Here is a 22,877-nt window from a genome sequence, read left to right as displayed (position 1 = left end):
GTGTAGAGGAGATGAACAAAAATAGTACCCGGGATGAAATATTTTAATTCCATAAAAAGGCAGAGACTGAGCAGAAAAGATTAAGGGGCAGTTTGTTAAAGCTCATTAAAACTATGCAATGCAATAAAGAACTTTCAATGGAAGAAGGGTGAGTAACCAGTGAGATACCACTGATTGGCTCTAGCCCAAGTGTGAGGAGAGGGGTGAAAACAGTTGAAAACTGAGGAATTGGCTGTGTAAATTGGTAAATAGGCAATTTATCAGTCAATTTAAGCAGGACAGCTCTTTGCGAGCGGCAGTGAGTGAGCGAAGTGCCCTGTGAGAAAAGTGTGAGTCTTTGGAGAGGAGGCTGAGGAGAGGAGACCACGCAATACGCTTGAGAGGCTAAGGATTCTGGGAGAGGCAAAGAGGTTTGCCACGCACTGCAAGGGAGCAGTGGGCCAGACAGGAAGAGCGGACGGAATTACCACTAGACAGCCAACCCAGTAGGTAATTTACGGCTGGGGTGAGTACTTCCCCATTTATAGGAGGTAGGATTATATAAATAAGGGGTGTATCAATACAGTAGGGGATTCTTAAATAGGGCCAGTTAATTACTTATATAAGATGGGCGGTCAGGAGATGTGCCAATACTGCGAGATGTGGGAATTTGTCGACACCATTGATGTAGAAGATCCCTACAGCTGCAGTAAGTGTTTGAGGCTAGAGGAACTCCAGCTCCGCATTGATGAGCTGGAGACCCAACTTCATACGCTGCGGTACATCAGGGAGGGGGAGTATTACCTGGATGTTTTGTGCCAGGGGATGGTCACACCGACCAGTTTAACTAATTCAGTAGGCAGTGAGCAAGGAAAGGAAGGTGTGGCCATAAGCGAGGCAGGTAGGGGGAACCAGGAGGAGATGCGGCAGGAGCCACAGCCCTTGTCCCTGACGAGCATCACCGAGGCTCGTACTCAATGTAAGGACGGGATCAGGGGCTGTGGGAGGGATGAGCAACCTGGCTGCAGCACCGTGGATCAGGAGGCCATTCAAGAGGGGGGAGTTAGAAGAAATGCCGTAGTGATAGGGGATAGTATTATTCGGGGGGTAGATAGGGTTCTCTGCGGCCAGCAGAACATGTCCCGAAGGCTGTGTTGCCTACCCGGTGCTAGGGTTAAGGATATCTCTGCGATGCTGGAGAGAAATTTGCAGTGGGAGGGGGAGGATCCAGTGGTCGTGGTCCATGTGGGGACCAATGACATAGGAAGGACGAGGAAGGAGGATCTGCTGAAGGAGTTTGAGCAGTTAGGGAATAAATTAAAAAGCAGAACCTCGAGGGTACTGATCTCTGGATTGCTACCTGAGCCACGGGCCAAATCGGCGAGGATACGTAAAATTAAGAAGCTAAATGCGTGGCTCAAAGACTGGTGTGGGAATAATGGGTTTGGTTTCTTGGGCCACTGGCACCAGTACTGGGACAGGGGGGATCTGTTCTGTAAGGACGGACTTCACCTGAACGGTGCTGGGACTGGGGTCCTGGCAAATCATATAACTAGGGCAGTAGAGAGGTCTTTAAACTAAGTAGCGGGGGGGAGGTATCAAGGGGGGTAATAACGGCAGGGGGAGAGGAAATAGAGCAGGGTATCAGTGGGGAAGCGGAAAGTCAAAATGTGACAGGAGACAGAATGTGTGAAGATAAAGCTTTAGATGTAAAAGGGGCAAAAACGGAAAGGAAGGGTAGTAAAAATCATCTGAAAGTGCTTTATCTAAATGCACGGAGTATTCGTAATAAGATAAATGAATTAACGGTGCAATTAAGTATATATAGTTATGATATCGTGGCCATTACGGAGACATGGCTGCAAGGGGATCAGGACTGGGAGTTAAATATAGAGGGGTACTCGACAATTAGGAAAGATAGACAGGAAAGAAAGGGAGGAGGGGTGGCCCTTTTAATAAGGGAGGGAATAACGGCAATAGAGAGGAAGGATATTGCGTTGAAGGATCAGGATAGTGAAACAGCTTGGGTACAGATAGAGAATAATAAGGGGAAAAAAACACTAGTGGGTGTAATTTATAGACCTCCAAATAGCTGTGACGCTGTTAGTCAGAACATAAATCTGCAAATAGTTGACGCATGTAAAAAGGGAACTGCTGTAATCATGGGGGACTTCAATTTTCATATTAATTGGGCAAACCAAACTGGGCAGGGTAGACTAGAGGAAGAGTTTATAGAAAGTATTAGAGACGGGTTCCTAGAACAGTATGTCACAGAACCGACAAGGGGGGAGGCAATCTTGGATCTGGTCCTGTGTAATGAAGCAGGATTAATTAAAAATGTCATAGTTAGGGACTCGTTGGGAACAAGTGACCACAATATGGTCGAATTCCATATTCAAATAGAAGGGGAGCAGGTTGAAACTCAGGCTAGGGTGCTTAGTCTAAATAAGGGGGATTATGAAGGTATGAGGACTGAGCTGATCAAAGTTGACTGGGATAGCAGACTCAAGAATAAGACGGTACATGAGCAGTGGTGTACGTTTAAGGGTATACTGTATAACCTTCAAGAAAAATTTATTCCTATGAAGAAAAAAAGGGGTAAGGGTAAGAACAGTCAGCCATGGCTCAGTAAAACTATAAAGGATAGTATTCGGCTGAAGGCAAGGGCATATAAGGTAGCCAGAGATAGTGGGAGGGTAGAGGATTGGGAAGCATTTAAAGGTCAGCAAAAAATAACTAAGAGATTAATTAAGACGGGGAAAATAGACTATGAAAGGAATTTAGCGAACAACATAAAAACTAATAGTAAGAGTTTTTATAGCTATATAAAAAGAAAAAGGGTGGCTAAGGTGAACGTTGGTCCATTGGAGGGTGAGACTGGAGAGTTGTTGGTGGGGAACATGGAAATGGCAAAGGCATTAAACGAGTATTTTGTATCAGTCTTCACCATAGAAGACACAAAAAATATTCCAACGCTGGATAAACAGGGGGCGGTAGGAATGGAGGAGCTAAATACTATTAAGATCACCAAGGAGGTGGTATTAGGGAAATTAATGAGACTGAAGGAGGATAAATCCCCTGGGCCTGATGGATTACATCCAAGGGTCTTGAGGGAGATAGCGGTGGGGATTGTGGATGCATTGGTGATAATTTTCCAAAACTCCCTGGAGGCAGGAACGGTCCCAGTGGATTGGAAAATGGCCAATGTAACACCTATATTTAAAAAAGGAAGTAAACAGAAGGCGGGTAACTATAGACCGGTTAGTCTAACATCGGTGGTGGGTAAAATGTTAGAGACAATTATTAAAGAAACACTAACGGGGCACTTGGATAAACATGACTTCATCGGACAGAACCAGCCTGGTTTTGTGAAGGGGAAGTCCTGTTTAACGAATCTGCTCGAATTCTTTGAGGAAGTAACAACCCGGGTGGATAAAGGGGAACCGGTGGATGTGGTATACTTGGACTTCCAAAAGGCTTTTGACAAGGTGCCACATAAGAGACTATTGCTAAAAATAAAAAATTATGGGATTGGGGGTAATATATTAGCATGGGTAGAGGATTGGCTAACAAATAGGAAGCAGAGAGTGGGGATAAATGGTTCATACTCGGGATGGCAACCGGTAACTAGCGGGGTTCCGCAAGGGTCGGTGCTGGGACCCCAGTTGTTCACAATTTATATAAATGATTTGGAGGAGGGAACCAAGTGTAATATATCAAAATTTGCGGACGATACAAAAATGGGAGGAAAAGTAGGGGATGAGGAGGATAGGAAGAGTCTGCAAAAGGATATAGATAAGCTAGGTGAGTGGGCAACAACTTGGCAGATGAAATTTAATACTAATAAATGTGAAGTCATTCACTTTGGGAAAAAAAATGATAGGGCAAGTTATTTTCTAAATGAGGAGGAGCTGCGTTGTAATGCAACGCAAAGGGATCTAGGGGTATTAGTACATGAATCACTGAAAGTTAGTATGCAGGTGCAGCAAGCAATCAGGAAGGCCAATGGAGTTTTGGCCTTTATTGCTAGGGGGATTGAGTATAAAAACACGGAGGTCTTGCTGCAGCTGTACACAGTATTAGTGAGACCACATTTGGAATACTGTGTACAGTTCTGGGGTCCATATTTAAGAAAGGATGTACTAGCCCTGGAGGCAGTGCAGCGAAGGTTTACAAGATTAATTCCTGCAATGAGGGGATTGACATATGAGGAAAGGTTAAGTAGGCTGGAACTCTACTCTTTGGAGTTTAGAAGAATGAGAGGCGATCTCATTGAAACATATAAGATCGTGAGGGGCCTTGATCGGGTGGATGCACCGAGGATGTTCCCAATGATCGGGGAAACTAGAACTAGGGGACATAGTTGCAGAATAAGGGGGGGCTCTTTTAAAACTGAGATGAGGAAGAACTTCTTCACCCAGAGGGTGGTTAATTTATGGAATTCACTGCCCCAGGGAGCAGTGGAAGCAGAAACTTTAAATATATTTAAGACTAAAATAGATGTTTTTTTAGCTGCCAAGGGGATAAGGGGCTACGGGGAGAGGGCAGGGATATGGACCTAGGTATGGTTAGTATAGTAAGACCTGAGTGATCTCCTGGACAAGTGTCGATCGCCTAGATTGGGGTCGGAGAGGAATTTCCCGGTTTTTTTTCCCGAATTGGACCTGGGTTTTTATCCGGTTTTTTGCCTCCCCCAGGAGATCACGAGGTTCTTGGGGTGGAGAGGGGTGATAGCGGTATAAAGGGGAGGGTAGTGTCTTGTGTTCTGTGTCTTGTGTCTACTGTTTGTGGGTAAGTGTGTCTGTTTAGTGTTCAGCCATGAGCGAATGGCGGTGCGGGCTCGATGGACCTGGTGGTCTGCTCTCGCACCTACTTTCTATGTTTCTATGTTTCTATGTAACTGCAGAATGCAAATTTAAAAACTAGCACAGGTGCACTGGGCTGAAAGATTCATTCTTTGGTATATTTTAATTAACTCCAAACCTGTCTTGCTTCTTTTATTCTTGCCCCATATTCTTTCCTCCCAACCCCAACTCAATTCCATCCGCGTTTGTTTACTTTCCAGGATCCTTTGGTCCTTCAGTGGTGTATCGTGCTTTGATTATAGAATTTTGTATAATAGATTATATTGTTTCAAACAAAGACACACAAATTCTCATTCTAAATATGCCAACAAAATACTGTAATTCATCACCCACAAGGCATTGTCGATATCAGGATTGCAGAGTACATTAGCGACAGGACTTTCTCCAGTTTCCTCGTTTATCTTCTCTGCATTGTTCTGCAATTCCTTTTCCTTGGTTCGCTTCAGGATATAGACTGCCTCTTGTTCTAATATGCATTGCTGTACTTTTGGAAAGTCCTGCAGTGCCTTGATCTGGTCAGAACGACTGATTTCTTTTCCATCTAACCACTGGAGAATACAAAGTAATGTGAATAATATAATTGCAACTGCAATAAAAAAATAATGATTTTGTAAATGTGCGAGATATAGTAACAGCAATGAAATTGTGTCAGATGAAATCGTGCATTTGGCAATCTATCTCCGTTTGTTTGACGTTAACCTCCACACATCAGAGATTTATAATTGAACATTGGAAGGGTGTTCACTTCACACACCAATTTTTTCTTCACAGATCTACACCTTTTGCAGTTACGTAAACACTTAATTTCAAGATGTACATTGAGTTCTTTCGGAATAAGGGCAGAGGAACAATGTCAACCCACACAATTCAAATAGAAAAATAAGGGATGAATTAGATTAATAATACAGGCAGAGATCAAATTCAAGGAACTACCGATGCTAATTTACAAAAAAAACAGTGCTTGAGTTATTCAGCGGGCCGGGTAGTATTTCTAAAGAAAATGTATGTGGCGATTTGAGTTGGGACCTTTCTTCAGACTGATTGAGGTGGTGGGGGGGGAGATGGAGAGAGCTGGTACAGAACTCGGGCGGGACAAAGCCTGGTGAGTGGTAGGTGGATATAGGCAAGGATTTATTTTGTTAATGCACATAGTTTTGTGATGACTTGGGTTTTCATAACATAAATGATGAATTAGGCAACACTGTTTATATTGCAAGGGCAAAATTGGTTAAAACAAACATTTCTATTGGGAACTAAAGAATCAATTAAAAGTTACTTTGGCAATTGACAGGCAAAATGTTTTGGTAAAACATATAGGGAAAATAAACAGGTGCCATGTAATCTCCCCGAGGTAACCACATACCTTGGTCTCTCAAGAAAGTCTGTCAGTTTCATTTCAGGTAGCCATTGAAATAGACAAAAAATACATCTATTGACATTTGTGCATTGATACTCTATGAAACAATGTAACATGCATCCTTTTGTGTCGTCAAGTTTAGTATATTGTCAGAGGCACAAGTATGGTGAGGTACAGGTACATTGAAGATCTTGCTTGCAGCAGCATCACAGGCATATAGATTCAGCCAACATACAAAACAAAGTACTGTATACATAAATGATATATAAATTACACATACATTCTGCAAGAAGGAAAACAGACATTAGAAGTGATGGTCTGTTGTGTTCTGTTCCAAGATAGGGTTAGGGCTGTGCAGGGGCCTGATAATTGTAGGAAAATAGATGTTCTTGAATGTGGTGGTCTAGTCCTTCAGGCTTTTGTACCTCCTGCCCAATGGTAGTAGTGAGAAGGCCTTGCCCAGATGGAGGAGATCATGGATGGTTGATGCCACCCTCGAGCCAGCGCCTCATGTAGATTCTTTTGATTGTGTCTAGATCTGTGCTAGTGATGGACTGGGCTGAGTCCACCACTCTCTGCAGCCTCTTGCTATCCTGTGTTTTGCAATTGCCATGGTGGGCCATGACACATTCTATGGTACATTTTGGAAGTTTGTTTGAATATTCAGTGATATACTGAATCTCTTTAAACTTCTAAGAAAGTAGAGGAGTTTGTACGCCTTCTGCGTGATTACATCTGGGTGCTGGGCTCAGGACAGATCATGCGAGATATAACGGCCAGGAATTTGAAGCTGCTAACTCACTCTACTGCTAATCCACAAATGAAAACTGGCACATAAGTTCATAAGTAACAGGAGCCAAATTAGGCCATTCGGCCCATCAAGTCTACTACTACCCAATCATGGCTGATCTATTTCTCTCTCTCTATCCTATTCTCTTGCCTTCTCCCCATAACCCCTGACACCCGGTAGCACTTGGTCTTCTGACTTCCTCTTTCTTAAGTATTTTTAACTTATCGGTGACAAAAATATAGTAGCAATTAAAAAGATGTTTATTGTTAAAAATCCAGCATGAAAATAACTTGCAAGTCTGAACCTCTCTAGCTCCTAAACCCTTTCCCCCCAATGACCCAATTGTTTTCATAACGTGATTTTCTGTAACATAAGGTTTCTTCGGATAGCAGCTATTGCGTTATAGCAGATATCTCTGCGCAGAGAATAAGATCACATCATTACAGTTAGATTCCCTCACAAGTAATGAGACAGCAGTTTTGTGACCTTGATGCAGGAAGAAGATGCACATTCCTGCTTTGCTGATAGAACCACAGCTACCATTGAGTGTGCTGATCCAAGATTTGGCATCTCATGCATGATTTGTTGCCTCATAGAAACATAGAAATTAGGTGCAGGAGTAGGCCATTCGGCCCTTCGAGCCTGCACCGCCATTCAATATGATCATGGCTGATCATCCAACTCAGTATCCCGTACCTGCCTTCTCTCCATACCCCCTGATCCCCTTAGCCACAAGGGCCACATCTAACTCCCTCTTAAATATAGCCAATGAACTGGCCTCAACTACCCTCTGTGGCAGAGAGTTCCAGAGATTCACCACTCTCTGCGTGAAAAAAGTTCTTCTCATCTCGGTTTTAAAGGATTTCCCCTTTATCCTTAAGCTGTGACCCCTTGTCCTGGACTTCCCTAACATCGGGAACAATCTTCCTGCATCCAGCCTGTCCAACCCCTTAAGAATTTTGTAAGTTTCTATAAGATCCCCTCTCAATCTTCTAAATTCTAGAGAGTATAAACCAAGTCTATCCAGTCTTTCTTCATAAAACAGTCCTGACATCCCAAGAATCAGTCTGGTGAACCGTCTCTGCACTCCCTCTATGGCAATAATGTCCTTCCTCAGATTTGGAGACCAAAAACTGTACGCAATACTCCAGGTGTGGTCTCACCAAGACCCTGTACAACTGCAGTAGAACCTCTCTGCTCCTATACTCAAATCCTTTTGCAATGAAAGCTAACATACCATTCGCTTTCTTTACTGCCAGCAGCACCTGCATGCCTACCTTCAATGACTGGTGTACCATGACACCCACCCAGGTCTCGCTGCATCTCCCCCTTTCCCAATCGGCCACCATTTAGATAATAGTCTGCTTTCCTATTTTTGCCACCAAAATGGACAACCTCACATTTATCCACATTATACTGCATTATGTGAGTATCAGATTATTTTATTTTTCTCTACCAGTTGTAATTTCTGTTAAACTGGAGAGAATTATCAAGCTTGATTATGAATAATAAAAGATGGCAGAATGGGAAATACCAAAATTTAATTTTATAATTTGGATCAGGCACCGATATCAAAGGGTAAGAAATGCTGGAAAGTGGGTCAGGCAGCATTTCTGGAGGCCATGGATAGGTGATGTTTCAGGTCAGGATCTTTCTTCAGACTCAACCCGAAACATCTGTACCTGCTGAGTTACTCTGGCACGTTGTGTCTTTTTTGTAAAACAGCATCTGCAGTTTCTTGTGTCAATATAAAAGGGTAGGTTGTGAAGATTTTTGGGATGGGGTTGAAGATACAGTGACAGATGTTGAAGAATCAAATTCTGACACCACTTAGCCATGAGGTGATAATTCAAGTTGGTTGGCATCAGTGAAAATAGTACAAGATTTGTTATAATTTCTGTACATTCACTTTTATAAATTTCAACTACATTATCTTCTTGTAAGCCCAGAGAGGCCATAAGGCTCATAATAAAAATTAAAATGGGAAACCAACTATCATAAAAGATGAAAGTCCTAATGTAGGGTCCCAACCCAAAACATTGACCGCCCCTGACAGATGCTCCTGACTTGCTGAGTTCCTCCTGCAGGGTGTTTTTTGTCATGCAAGTTGCTAAGGAAAAAAATTGTCCAAAGTCTAAAATTGAGCTTTTACAGTCGATTAATTTACAATCACATAACAAAGGTGAGTATGGCCAAGTGTAATTGGGATCGATGTGAAAGGTGAGATGCGTAAGGAATTAAAAGTATTGTATATGAATGCGCAAAGTATAAGAAGTAAAGTAGATGGGCTTGAGGCTCAGTTAGAGGTTGGTAGATATGACATTGTGGGGATTACTGAGACGTGGCTGCAGGAGGATCGGGCATAGGAACTTAAAATTCAGGGTTATACATCCTATAGAAAGGACAGGCAGGTGGGCAGAGGAGGGGGGTAGCTCTGCTGGTGAGGGATGGAATTCAGTCCTTTGTGAGGGAAGACATAGAGACTGACGAGGTAGAGTCGCTGTGGATTGAGTTGAGGAATTGTAAAGGCAAGAAGATGCTAATTGGTGTTATCTACAGACCCCCAAATAGTAGCCCGGATGTAGGGTGTAAGTTGCAGCAGGACTTAAAACTGGCATGTAACAAAGGTAATGCCACTATGGTGATGGGGGATTTCAATATGCAGGTAGACTGGGAAAATCAGGTTGGTTCAGGACCCCAAGAAAGAGTTTATAGAATGCCTCCGAGATGGATTCTTAGAGCAGCTTCTTATGGAGCCGACCAGAGAAAAGGCAATTCTGGATTTAGTGTTGTCCAATGAACCAGATGTGATAAGAGAACTCGAGGTAAAGGAACCGCTTGGAGGTAGTGATCATAATATGATTAGTTTTAATCTACAATTTGAAAAGGAGAAGGTTAAATCGGAAGTGTCAGTGATGCAGTTGAACAAAGGGGACTATGAAGGCATGAGAGGGGAGCTGGCCAAGGTAGACTGGAAAGGGATCCTAGCAGGAATGACAGTGGAACAGCAATGGCAGGAATTTCTGGGCATAATCCGGAAGACGCAGGATCATTTAATTCCAAAAAGGAAGAAAGATTCTAAGGAGTAGGAGGCAACCGTGGCTGACAAGAGATGTTAGGGATAGAATAAAACTAAACGAAAAGATGTATAACACAACAAAGAGTAGCCAGAAGCCAGAGGATTGGGAAACTTTCATAGAACAACAGAAGGAAACAAAACGGGCAATACGGGCTGAAAAGATGACGTACGTAGTGAAGCTGGCCAGGAATATAAAGAAGGACAGTAAAAGCTTCTTTAGATATGTTAAGGGAAAAAGAGTAGCAAAGTCAAATGTGGGTCCCTTGAAGGCAGACATGGGTGAAATTATTATGGGCAACAAGGAAATGGCAGAAGAGTTGAATAGGTACTTAGATAGATAGATAGATATAATTTATTGCCACACAACCAGGGTCGGTGGAAATTTGGGTGGTCAGCAGCAGTACAATAATAAAGAACACACAACCACAATAAAACTGTACCACAAACATCCACCACAGCATTCATCACAGTGGTGGAAGGCACAAAATTTGGCCAGTCCTCCTCCATTTCCCCCCCGTGGATAGGACCAGAGTCCAAAGTCAGTCCAGGATCGGCTCTTCCTCATCGGGGACCGCGGCTTTAAGATGGTGTAGGCCGATCGGTCGAGATTTAAAGTCTCCGCCGCAGCCAGAAGCACCGCAGACCGCATGGCGGTGGTCGAAGCTCCCCTCCAGGGGTGATGGTAAGTCCATGTCGGACCCGCGGTAGAAGTTGGCCGCGGGCCGGCAGTGATGGCTTCTTCTTCCCCCGGGTCCCCCACGAGGGATCCCGGGCTGTAGACGCCGCACCAGCTGGAGCTCTGCAGACCGCGACTTCAGGCTGCGGCTTCAGGCTGCCGACTGCCCCGGGCCAGCGAAACGGAGCGCTCCCCTCCAGCGAGCCCCAGCGAGGGCTCACCCGCTCAACGCCGAGAGTCCACACTGCGCCTGCCGCTGAAGCTCCGGGCGTGTCTCCGGGAAAGGCCGCGACGATCCTTGATGTTAGGCCACGGAGGAGGCGTGAATAGCTGGAAAAACTTGCCTCTCCGTGGAGGAGGCGACCAAAGCGGTTTTCCCCTTACCCCCCCACACCACCCCCCACACAAAACACACAAAGAAACACAAAATACATACTTTAAAACATACTAAAAAATAAAAAAAGGTTGAAAAAACTGACGCGCTGCTGACATGGCTGCTGCCAGAGCAGCGCCCCCTACAGTCTCTACTTTGGATCTGTCTTCACTAAGGAAGACACAAACAATCTCCCAGATGTACTGGAGAACAGAGGATCTAAGGGGGTAGAGGAACTGAAAGAAAATTTCATTAGGCGAGAAATAGTATTGGGTCGGCTAATGGGACTGAAAGATGATAAATCCCCTGGGCCTGATGGTCTGCATCCCAGGGTCCTCAGGGAGGTGGCTCTAGAAATAATCGATGCATTGGTGATCATTTTCCAATGTTCAATAGATTCAGGATCAGTTCCTGTGGATTGGAGGATAGCTAATGTTATCCCACTTTTCAAGAAAGGGGTGAGAGAGAAAACGGGGAATTACAGACCAGTTAGCCTGACTTCGGTGGTGGGAAAGATGCTGGAGTCATTTATTAAAGAGGTAATAATGGGGCATTTGGATAGCAGTAAAATGATTAGTCCAAGTCAGCATGGATTTATGAAAGGGAAATCATGCTTGACTAATCTTCTGGAATTTTTTGAGGATGTGACAAGTAAAATGGATGAAGTGGTGCCAGTGGATGTAGTGTATCTAGACTTTCAGAAAGCCTTTGATAAGGTCCCGCACGGGAGACTGGTGACTAAAATTAGAGCACATGGTATTGGGGGTAGGGTGTTGACATGGATAGAAAATTGGTTGGCAGACCGAAAGCAAAGAGTAGGAGTGAACGGGTCCTTTTCAGAATGGCAGGCAGTGGCGAGTGGAGTGCCGCAAGGCTCTCTGTTGGGGCCGCAACTGTTTACCATATATATTAATGATTTGGAAGAGGGAATTAGGAGCAACACTACCAAGTTTGCAGATGACACAAAGCTGGGTGGCAGTGTGAACTGTGAAGAGGATGTTAGGAGATTGCAGGGTGACCTGGACAGGTTGAGTGAGTGGGCAGATGCGTGGCAGATGCAGTATAATATAGATAAATGTGAGGTTATCCACTTTGGTGGCAAAAACAAGGGGGCAGATTATTATCTCAATGGGGTTAGGTTAGGTAAGGGGGAGGTGCAGCGAGACCTGTGCGTCCTTGTACACCGGTCACTGAAAGTTGGCTTACAGTTACAGCAGGCAGTGAAGAAAGCTAATGGAATGTTGGCCTTCATAACAAGAGGATTTCAGTATAGGAGTAAAGAGGTTCTTCTGTGGTTGTATAGGGCTCTGGTGAGACCACATCTGGAGTATTGTGTAGAGTTTTGGTCTCCTAATTTGAGGAAGGACATCCTTGTGATTGAGGCAGTGCAGCGTAGGTTCACGAGATTGATCCTTGGGATGCTGTGACTGTCATATGAGGAAAGATTGAAAAGACTAGGTTTGTATTCACTAGAGTTTAGAAGGATGAGGAGGAAACTTATAGAAACATAGAATTATAAAAGGACTGGACAAGCTAGATGCAGGAAAAATGTTCCCAATGTGGGGCGAGTCCAGAACCAGGAGCCACAGTCTTAGAATAAAGGTGAGGTCATTTAAGACTGAGGTGAGAAAAAACGTTTTCACCCAGAGAGTTGTGAATTTATGGAATTCTCTGCCACAGAGGGCAGTGGAGGCCATCACTGGATGGATTTGAGAGTTAGATAGAATTCTAGGGCCAGTGGAGTCAAGGGATATGGGGAGAAGGCAGGCACAGGTTATTGATAGGGGACGATCAGCCATGATCACAATGAATGGCGGTGCTGGCTCGAAGGGCCGAATGGCCTCCTCCTGCACCTATTTTCTATGTTTCTATGTTTCTAAAGGTAATTCAATTGATTTCCTTCTGCACCCAGTCCAAAAGTTTTTATTATTTTTTGTCCCAGTTAAATGATATCTTCCTGTTTTTGTTATTTTTTGTTGGGGTCAGTGCTCAAAGAAACAAATGGGGGGTGTGTGTGTTACAAAAGCCTATGGGAAAGATGAGGGGGCACCACTTTTAAATCTCTCCCTGCCACGGAATCACAATTTAAAAATGTATTTTTATATTTGTCTCCGTTGTAAGTTGGGGCTGCAACGAGGAGCGGACCAACTCCAACAGGAGAAGACCCGGTCACTCTGGTGCCGACGACTCACCTCACCCTCGTAAATCTTTTTTGACAAAGCTGGCCGAGTCGTTGACTGGAGCGGTGAGGAGCGTTGCTGCTGCTGCGGCCCGACCTCTGGAGATTCGGAGGCTGCTACTGCGGGTCTGCGGACGGCGGCACCGGGAGCCCGCAGGTCCCTGGAGGGAGATCGCTTTTCAGGGCTCCTGCAATGGCGACTTCTCCCGCCCGAGTTGCGGGGTCGAAGAGCTCCTGGAGCGGGGCCTCACAGCACCGCCCCGCGCGGCTTGGAATGGCCGCGGGACTCTGCGAACGCACGCCGGGGGCTCCAACATCAAGAACTCGGTGTGCGACCTTGCACCACCCGGCGTGGCTTTAATGGCCGCGGGACAATCGCCATCGCCAGTCGGGGGCTTTGACTTTGACTCATCATGGACTGTTCACTCTTTCAAAAAAGTCTAAAACAAAAGTGCCATTCATTCCCACGATAAGCTTAAATTCAAATTACCAAGGTATCGCAGTATAAGGAGCAGAACGGCCAGGTTTTGCAACAGCTTCTTCCCCCCGAGCCGTCAGTCTCTTGAATGCCATATGATGTGCCGCCACTATTATCTATTTTAATCTTTTTATCTATTTAATCTTTTTATCCATTTTATCCTTTTGTTAATTTATGTTGCATGGTGAGCCAGATACAACAATATTTCGTTGACTTGCATCTGTTGGTGTATTTCTGAATGACAATATAGTCTTTGATTGCTTGATGAATTGATTGATTGATCTGACCCAGAATCGATAAACCTTTAAATAGATCCTGAGTGTTTATGGAAAAAATACATTATTATTTAAAACATCAGAGTATGAGTGAAAGACAAAATTCCTAACCTTCAACTGTGGGAGTACAGCAATCACAAACTCTCGGTAGCTATCAAATGCATAGCAGGGGTTTCCAACCAGAAAAAGTTCTTCCAAGTGTACGTTAGCTTTCAGTGACTCCACACTGGTCAGTTCACCCACAAAGTTTACAGTTAGATCAAGTTTCTTCAAAAACTCGCACCCTGTCAAGAACGGGGAGAAATATCAGATACGAAGAACAAATCTATTCCAGAGGCTGATGCCGAAACAAAACTAAAAAGCACGAGATATATCTTTGAAGAAATGGTAATGAAGATAGCAGCATAGAACTGAACAGGGTGAAGAGAAAGAAGATGCCTTGCTACCTTATAAACTTGTTCAAATTACCCACACAAGTTTGCAGATGACATTACTGTGGTAGGCCAGAGATGAACAAGAAGTAGTACAGGAAGGAGATAGAATTTAATGCCATGGTGTTAGGGCAACTACTACTTCCAATTAGAGACCAGGTTCAGCTCAGAATATGCTCTTGCAGCAGTTGGGTATCTCTGTATTTAGTTCAAGAAACACAATGGCACCAGATAAATCCATCCTGATGTTAAGTATGTATTATCTCTTGACCAAATCCAAAAATATCTTACTAGGTTACATCCTAATGAACCATTAGCCGTACATATTTCTTGGCAGTAGCTGACTAAGAAAAAAATTCCATTGCTCTCATGTAAGCGAACAGGAGCTCTAGTAGAAACATTTTAATAAAAGCAAGATGGATTCTAACAGCAATAATAATCCCACCTATCTACCAAATAGTAATGTTTCTACATAATAATCTATATTCAACCAGATCAACTTTCTCAACTGACTCAATCTCAATCCGTGCAAATTCTGCAGTATTTCTCCTGCATTTGTAAGACCATATGCAATGTTTGTGAATGTTGGATCCCTTAGACAATAGACAATAGGTGCAGGAGTAGGCCATTCAGCCCTTCGAGCCAGCACCGCCATTCAATGTGAGCATCCACAATCAGTACCCCGTTCCTGCCTTCTCACCATATCCCCAGATCAATTATATTATTTTTCTTTGTAAAATAATAACCATCATAAACCTGGAATCAACTCTCATATACCATTGGTTATCAAGTTAACATCTTCAGCTCCATCCTTCATTTTATGACTCACCATGAAATCACTTTCTCACATTTTCTGAAGCAGCATTTCACCAATATTTTCTGGTCCAGTAAATTATATATTTTTACATTCCGTAAGAATGTCCAAAAAGTCTAAAACAAAAGTGCCATCTACGCTGAGCACGGATGAAACGGAGACTGGGTGGAATTTAGATTCATGCTGTACAGCTGGGAGGTGGGTCAGGCTTGATTTGAGTGAGAATTGCAAGGAAAATGAAAATATATTCTTATGAGACTTCTTAATGCCATTCAATCCACGATAAGCTTAAATTCAACTTACCATCTAAATTTTCTATACGTTCAATGTTATTTAAAGCCAGATTAAGGTATTCCAGTTTTTTCAGTCTCCCAACATTTTCTAAAAAACAAAGTGAAACAAGTAACTCAACGAACAATTAAACTGAAAGATACTGTGAAGTAGAAAACTTGATAATTAAGAATAATGGTGAGATAATCTGCAAATCGATTTACCATGATTCAAAATGAACTGAAAAGCAACATCTGGCATATGCACACGGCATAAATCAAGAAATTGTTGTCTACATTGGCCTTCACATGCAGAGGCTTTTGTTTTACAGTATCATCCCATCAGATCAAACACTCAAAATATAAAGGTCTTGTTTTGTCCAACTATAAATTATGCTAGGAAAATTACTTATATCTAATTGCATTTTCATATTTATAGAAGATTTGGCATTGAACCAAATATTTTAATTTATACTTTCCGGTTTGGAGTCAGAGAATCTTTAATCTGACGGACTTGAGAAGACACAGGTTATCTTATGTTACCACTGATATCAGATCCTCTGGCACAGTCTATCACTCCATTTCATTTCATTTCTCAGCATGAGTCACAGTGCAGAAACACACAAAATATGTGTAGTCCAGTATAAGTGTCTAGAACGGCAAGTTCCAATTACTTGTTGTAAAATGCAAGATCTCTATCAATATCTGAAGGGCTAGGATATTAATAGGATATAAACATAACTTTTTAATTATGTCCAGATAAACATGGTTATGTTTTTGATAGATTTTTGATTTTTCTACATGTTCACATGTAAAGTTCAACAAACCTCTCATTAACATATGCACAAGATAGCTTTAAGAAAAAGTTCAAATATGTTTCTAGCTTAAAAATACCTTTTTGCTTTTATCTAAGTACTATGAATTCTAATATTGTCTGATAAAAACATGTTAAAAAAAATCCTCTTATTTTAATATTTATCTATGATTTTGCCTCCTTCCAAACTATAGAAACAAATAAGCTTTTTTAAATTTCGCTGCAAGGTTAAGTAGCTGAATTTTCTTAGTAGCCGCAAGTCTACCAGGTCCCAGGAATGAGTGGGTTAACATGTGAGGAGCATTTGACGGCACTGGGCCTGTACTCACTGGAGTTTAGCAGGATAAGGAGGTCCTCATTGAAACTTACCGATTAGTGAAAGGCTTGGATAGAGTGCATGTGGTGAGGATGTTTCCACTAGTGGAGAGTCTAGGACTAGAGGCCATAACCTCAGCATTATAAGATGTTTCTTTAAAAAGGAGATGAGGAGGAATTTATTTCGACAGACACAAAAAGCCAGGGTAACTCAGTGGGACAGGCAGCATCTCCGGAGAGAAGGAACGGGTGATGTTTCACGTCGAGACCCTTCTTCAGACTCCTTTAGCCAGAGGGTAGTGAATCTGTGGAATTCTTTGCCACAGAAAATATCCATAGAGGCCAAGTCAATGGATATTTTTAAGGCAAAGATAGATAGATTCTTGATTGGGTTATGGGAAAAAGGCACTAGAATGTGGTTAAAAGGAAGAGATAGAACAGCCATGTTTGAATGGAGTAGACTTGATGGGCCGAATGGTCTAATTCTGCTCCTATCACATGACCTTATGACTTTATATGTCCAGATTTTAAATTACAACTTTGTAGAATGCAATCGTGCTTTTAAATTGTAACATTTAATAACATTTTAACCATAACATTGCTTGATGTATATAAATTTATTAGTGCTAGTCCACACAAAGTCAAACTTCATTATTAAAATCAGCAGCAGCACTGCATCAGTACCAAAGTTGTAGCAGTTTTATAAAAATGAAATATGAAATAAAAACAAAAAGGATATAAATGTTCACTGGTGGAAAGCATGATATCAAACAATACATCACAAATTAATAAATATAATGAAATGAAGGCATTACTCAATTAAAGATGAAATCATTAAATAAAGTTTCTGAATATCTCTTTCATTAAAGACTTCTTAGTGAAGTCATTGATAAAGATTATGAATATCCAAGGCCTCAAGCACTCATCCCTTCTGCACTCTACTAGGTACAGCTTAAGCCCCTTTATTCATATTCATTGATTTCCGTTAACCAATTCTCTATGAAAGTGTATTAGGCACCCCACCCCCACTTATCCCTCACACATACACGAGCCATTGCCATCCCTCCAATCCACGTGGTCTGACCACTTTCACATATCCTGCTGGGACCTTCTTAAAAGCCTTCAGAAAATGAAAGTGCATAAGCCCTACATTTCTTCCTTCTATTTCTCAGATCCTCAAATAATTCCAACCGATTGGCCAATAATGACAATCTTTGATAAATCCACACTGACTCTGTTCAGATCAATTGCTTTTTTCTTGGTGTTCCGTTATTACATCCTACAATATAGCTTCCGGCACTCTTCAGATTTCAGGAATCATTCCAGAATCTATAGAATTTTTACTAATGATGATCAATAAATATAGCAACCTCACAGCCATCATGTTCAAAATTCTGGGATATAAATCATCAAGTCCTTGGCTTTCAGTTTCATCAGAGTATATTTTGGTTTACCAATGTATATTCCTTCGATTGCTCATTCTCTCAAGACGTATGGTTCTCTAGTATTTCTGGCAGTTTATTTGTGTCTTCTTTCATCAAGACAAACTTTTGTTTTTTCTCTGCTGTTTGCTTATTCCGTATAATGAAACATTCTGCCTCTAAAGGGAGCCACATTAGCCCTTGTCTTTTTTCTTTTTTTTCCGCATACTTTTAGAATCTCACCATTATTTGTTATGGTTCCAGAGAGTTTATTCTTCTAATTTATCTTTAGTTTATTGATCAATTTTGCTGTTCTCAAATTTTCCCCAGGTCTGCTAATAATGGCAACTATATAAGCTTCATATATCCTTACTACAGTGGAGAACAATCAGCTTATCTTATGCCTGAAAGTACTAAATGGATTTCATTTAACATAGAAACATAGAAAATAGTTGCAGGAGGAGACCATTCGGCCCTTTGAGCCAGCACCGCCATTCATTGTGATCATGGCGGTGCTGGCTCCACAATCAGTAACCTGTACCTGCCTTCTCCCCATACCCCTTGATTCCGCTAGCCCCAAGAGCTCTATCCAACCCTCTTTTAAATTCATCCAGTGCATTGTCCTCCACTGCCTTCCAGAAATTCACAACTCTCTGGGTGACCAAAGGACTAAGGATTTAGTATTATCCTTAATGATTTTATAATATTCAAGGTAATTTATATTTGCTAAGTACTTCAGAATAATTGAAATTCACATCTTTACATCTGGTACATTACTAACAATCAAAAATAAGAAAATGGTACGATTATTATTGCACAACTCAGCAAATCTGACTGGACTTACCAATTTTAGGAATCAAGTTATTTTGAAAGTAGACGATTTTTAGATCTCTGCACCATTTATCAATATGTTCAATTCTCTCTATTTCTTGTTGGTGCAATGAAATTTCTTCCAGTGAAAATATCTCACAGTTATTATGTTCTGCTCGTTGCCTTATCAAACTTTCAGTAACTGTAAAATGTCAAAATAAGTAAGACAACCCAAATCTTTTTTGCTAATATCTTTCAGACAATCAAAACATAAAACAAAAGACATTTCAGTAGACATTCATGTTTCAGTTCAGTTTAGTTTAATGTCATGGGTACTGGGGTACAGTGAATTGAATCAGCCATTGAAAATAAGCATGCAGGTACAGCAGGCAGTGAGGAAAGCAAATGGTGCGTTGGTCTTCATAGCAAGAGGATATAAGTAAAGGAACAAGGAGGTCCTACTGTAGTTGTGGTCACACCTGTAGTATTGTGTGCAGTTTTGGGCTCCTAATTTGAGGAAGGACATTCATGCTTTTGAGGGAGTAGTGTAGATTCACCTGGTTAATTTTCAGGATGGCGGGACTGACATATAATGAAAGAATGTGTCAACTGGGCCTGTGTTAACTGGAATTTAGAAGAATGAGAGGATATCTTATGGAAACACATAAAATTCTTAAGGGATTGGACAGGCTAGATGCAGGAAAAATGTTCCCGATGAGTCCGGAACCAGAGGTCACAGTTTAAGAATAAGGGGTAGCAGGAACTGGGTACTGATTTTGTATGAACAGCCATGATGATATTGAATGGCGGTGCTGGCTCGTAGGGTCTAATGGCCTACTCCTGCACCTATTTTCTATGTTTGCATGAAAAGGTTTTGTTGCATGCTATCCAGTCAGCAGAAATACAATACATGATTCAATCGAGCCATTTAGTGTATAGATAAGAATAGAGATTTAAGAGTGTGGATCGATTGTAATATATGTTTGTAAATCTGCTTCTGTGGCTAGCACGCAAATAGTCCCCTGGGTTGGGCGCCGTCGACATGGCATAATGAATTGAGAAAAAAATCTCAAACGACACATGGAAAACATTTGAACCTGATGAGATTTCTAATTTGTCATCACTAAAATATATATGTGCATTGTAAAATTAAAACATATTACTCCTTGCGGTTAAAACAGAGTACTTGTGCTATAACACTCGGATAAGTGTTAAACCAAAATGAACAAGCCCAATGCTTAAGAAGTGTCTAAGCTGCCTATACACATATTTAAAGTGCTGTAAAACCTCAGCAGGGGGGGGCACAAAACATAAAGAAACAGTTAACGTTTCAGGTCCATTATATTTCAATATATCTGAAGAAGGGTTTCGGCCCGAAACGTTGCCTATTTCCTTCGCTCCATAGATGCTGCTGCACCCATATAACCATATAACAATTTCAGCACGGAAACAGGCCATCTCGACCCTTCTAGTCCGTGCTGAACACATAATCTCCCCTAATCCCATATACCTGCGCTCAGACCATAACCCTCCATTCCCTTCCCATCCATATAACTATCCAATTTATTTTTAAATGATAAAAACGAACCTGCCTCCACCACCTTCACTGGAAGCTCATTCCACACAGCTACCACTCTCTGAGTAAAGAAGTTCCCCTCATGTTACCCCTAAACTTCAGTCCCTTAATTCTCAAGTCATGTCTCCTTGTTTGAATCTTCCCTACTCTCAGTGGGAAAAGCTTTTCCACGTCAACTCTGTCTATCCCTCTCATCATTTTAAAAACCTCTATCAAGTCCCCCCTTAACCTTCTGCGCTCCAAAGAATAAAGCCCTAACTTGTTCAACCTTTCTCTGTAACTTAGTTGCTGAAACCCAAGCAACATTCTAGTAAATCTCCTCTGTACTCTCTCTATTTTGTTTACATCCTTCCTATAATTAGGCGACCAAAATTGTACACCATACTCCAGAATTGGCCTCACCAATGCCTTGTACAATTTTAACATTACATCCCAACTTCTATACACAATGCTCTGATTTATAAAGGCCAGCACACCAAAAGCTTTCTTTACCACCCTATCTGCATGAGATTCCACTTTCAGGGAACTGTGCACAGTTATTCCCAGATCCCTCTGTTCACCTACATTCTTCAATTCCCTACCATTTACCATGTACGTCCTATTTTGATTTGTCCTGCCAAGATGTAGCTCCTCACACTTATCAGCATTAAACTCCATCTGCCATCTTTCAGCCCACTCTTCCAACTGGCATAAATCAGTCTGTAGACTTTGAAACTCTACTTCATTACCCGCAACCCCACCTATCTTAGTATCATCTGCATACTTACTAATCCAATTTACCACACCATCATCCAGATCATTGATGTACATGACAAACAACAGTGGACCCAACACAGATCCCTGTGGCACCCCACTCGTCACTGGCCTCCAACCTGACAAACAACCATCCACCATTACTCTCTGGCATCTCCCATTCAGCCACTGTTGAATCCATCTTGCTACTCCACCATTAATACCCAACCATTGAACCTTCTTAACCAACCTTCCATGCGGAACCTTGTCAAAGGCCTTACTGAAGTCCATATACACAACATCCACTGCTTTACCCTCATCAATTTCCCGAGTAACATCTTCAAAAAATTCAAGAAGATTAGTTAAACATGACCTTCCAGGCACAAATCCATGTTGAATCCACCCGCTGAGTTTCTCCAGCATTTTTGTGTACCTTCCATTGTATTTCAATATATGCTGTAAACTCCATGATTCATTTTATTCAGTTTAAATTATGTTGTTGGCAACAGGGTTCACGGGATAGTCAGACGATGAGGTGCCATGTTTAGGTCACTGGCTTCGCAGTGCAGAGATGGTGGGGTTGATTTGGTGCAGTGCTAATTTTTCCTAAGTCAGAGTGCTGGAGTAACTCAGCGGCTCAGGCAGCATCTCTGGAGAGAAAGAATACATTTTGGGTTGAGACCCTTCATCAGACTAGGAGTCAGGGAGGGGGGACACTGGAGATATGGGAAGGTACAGAACAAAGAGCCTGCATCGATAACTCATGAAAGGGGAGAGACAGAGAGAGTGGAATTGCAAGGGTCACTTGAAGTTAGAGAAATCAATATCCATCTCTAACTAACTTCGTGACCCTTGCATTCTCTCTCTCCATCCCTCCCCCACCCAGGTCCACTTGCTAATTTCACGGTCTGTATTGCTTCGTTAGCACCTCACCCCAGCCAACAGTGGACGATAGATAGACACACAGAGCTGGTGTAACTCAGCGGGACAGGAAACATTTCTGGAGGAGAATGGACCACTGTGGGCTCCACCTTTCTAGAGTCACCGATATAGGCTTTGCTTAGTTCTGTATTTTCCCACACCTACAGTTCTCCCCCTCTCTGACTCTTAGTCTGATGAAGGGTCTCGACGCAAAACGTCACCCATTCCTTCTCTCCCGAGATGATGACTTACTCCAGAATTTTGTGTTGACCTTCGGTGTAAACCGGCATCTCTCTCATCTGCAGTTCCTTCCTACACATGTCTGATTTTTGAGTCGTGTCTGACCTCGGTCGCCCGTCAACGTACTGGGGCTTCACCGGCTGCTACCTCAGATGCTGCTCCCCGCCATGTCCCGGCCCAGGGCGGCCACCCACAGGCGACACCGAGGAGCTGCTGGGGCCGAGTGTCACCGACTGTGTCCCGGCGCCTACAGGCGGCCGCTATCCTAATGGCCGTGCGCGGCCTCCACTCCCCCGGGTCAGCCTGGGGAGCAGAGCCGGGACGGACGGGTGTGGGCTCTCTCTCTCTCTCTCGCTAACTCCGCGTCGCCGCCATCACCCCTCAACTCCAAATTCCCCACTCACTTCGCACCATGGCGGCTGGCTCCTGCAAACACTCGGGTAACCACGGCAACCTCTCCCCGCCCCTTCTCCCCCCAGCTAC

General features: G+C 42.7%; 1 protein-coding gene across 2 annotated transcripts in view; it reads right to left on the bottom strand.

The window, feature by feature from the left end:
* dnaaf11 (dynein axonemal assembly factor 11) overlaps window positions 1-22,877 on the bottom strand; it is a 41,495-nt gene extending 18,618 nt beyond the window's left edge. For both annotated transcript variants that reach the window (XM_055634156.1, XM_055634155.1), the window contains exons 1-5: window positions 22,799-22,877; window positions 18,960-19,127; window positions 15,600-15,677; window positions 14,163-14,335; window positions 5,178-5,392 (exon numbers count right to left, since the gene is read on the bottom strand). In XM_055634156.1, coding sequence (XP_055490131.1) covers window positions 5,178-5,392; window positions 14,163-14,335; window positions 15,600-15,677; window positions 18,960-19,127; window positions 22,799-22,808 — 644 coding nt within the window. In that variant the 5' untranslated portion in view covers window positions 22,809-22,877. The remainder of the gene's footprint in view (window positions 1-5,177; window positions 5,393-14,162; window positions 14,336-15,599; window positions 15,678-18,959; window positions 19,128-22,798) is intronic.

This window comes from Leucoraja erinacea, chromosome 4 (genome assembly GCF_028641065.1).
Source record: "Leucoraja erinacea ecotype New England chromosome 4, Leri_hhj_1, whole genome shotgun sequence".
Lineage (NCBI taxonomy): Eukaryota > Metazoa > Chordata > Chondrichthyes > Rajiformes > Rajidae > Leucoraja > Leucoraja erinaceus.
This window is presented reverse-complemented; position numbering and strand designations above follow the sequence as displayed.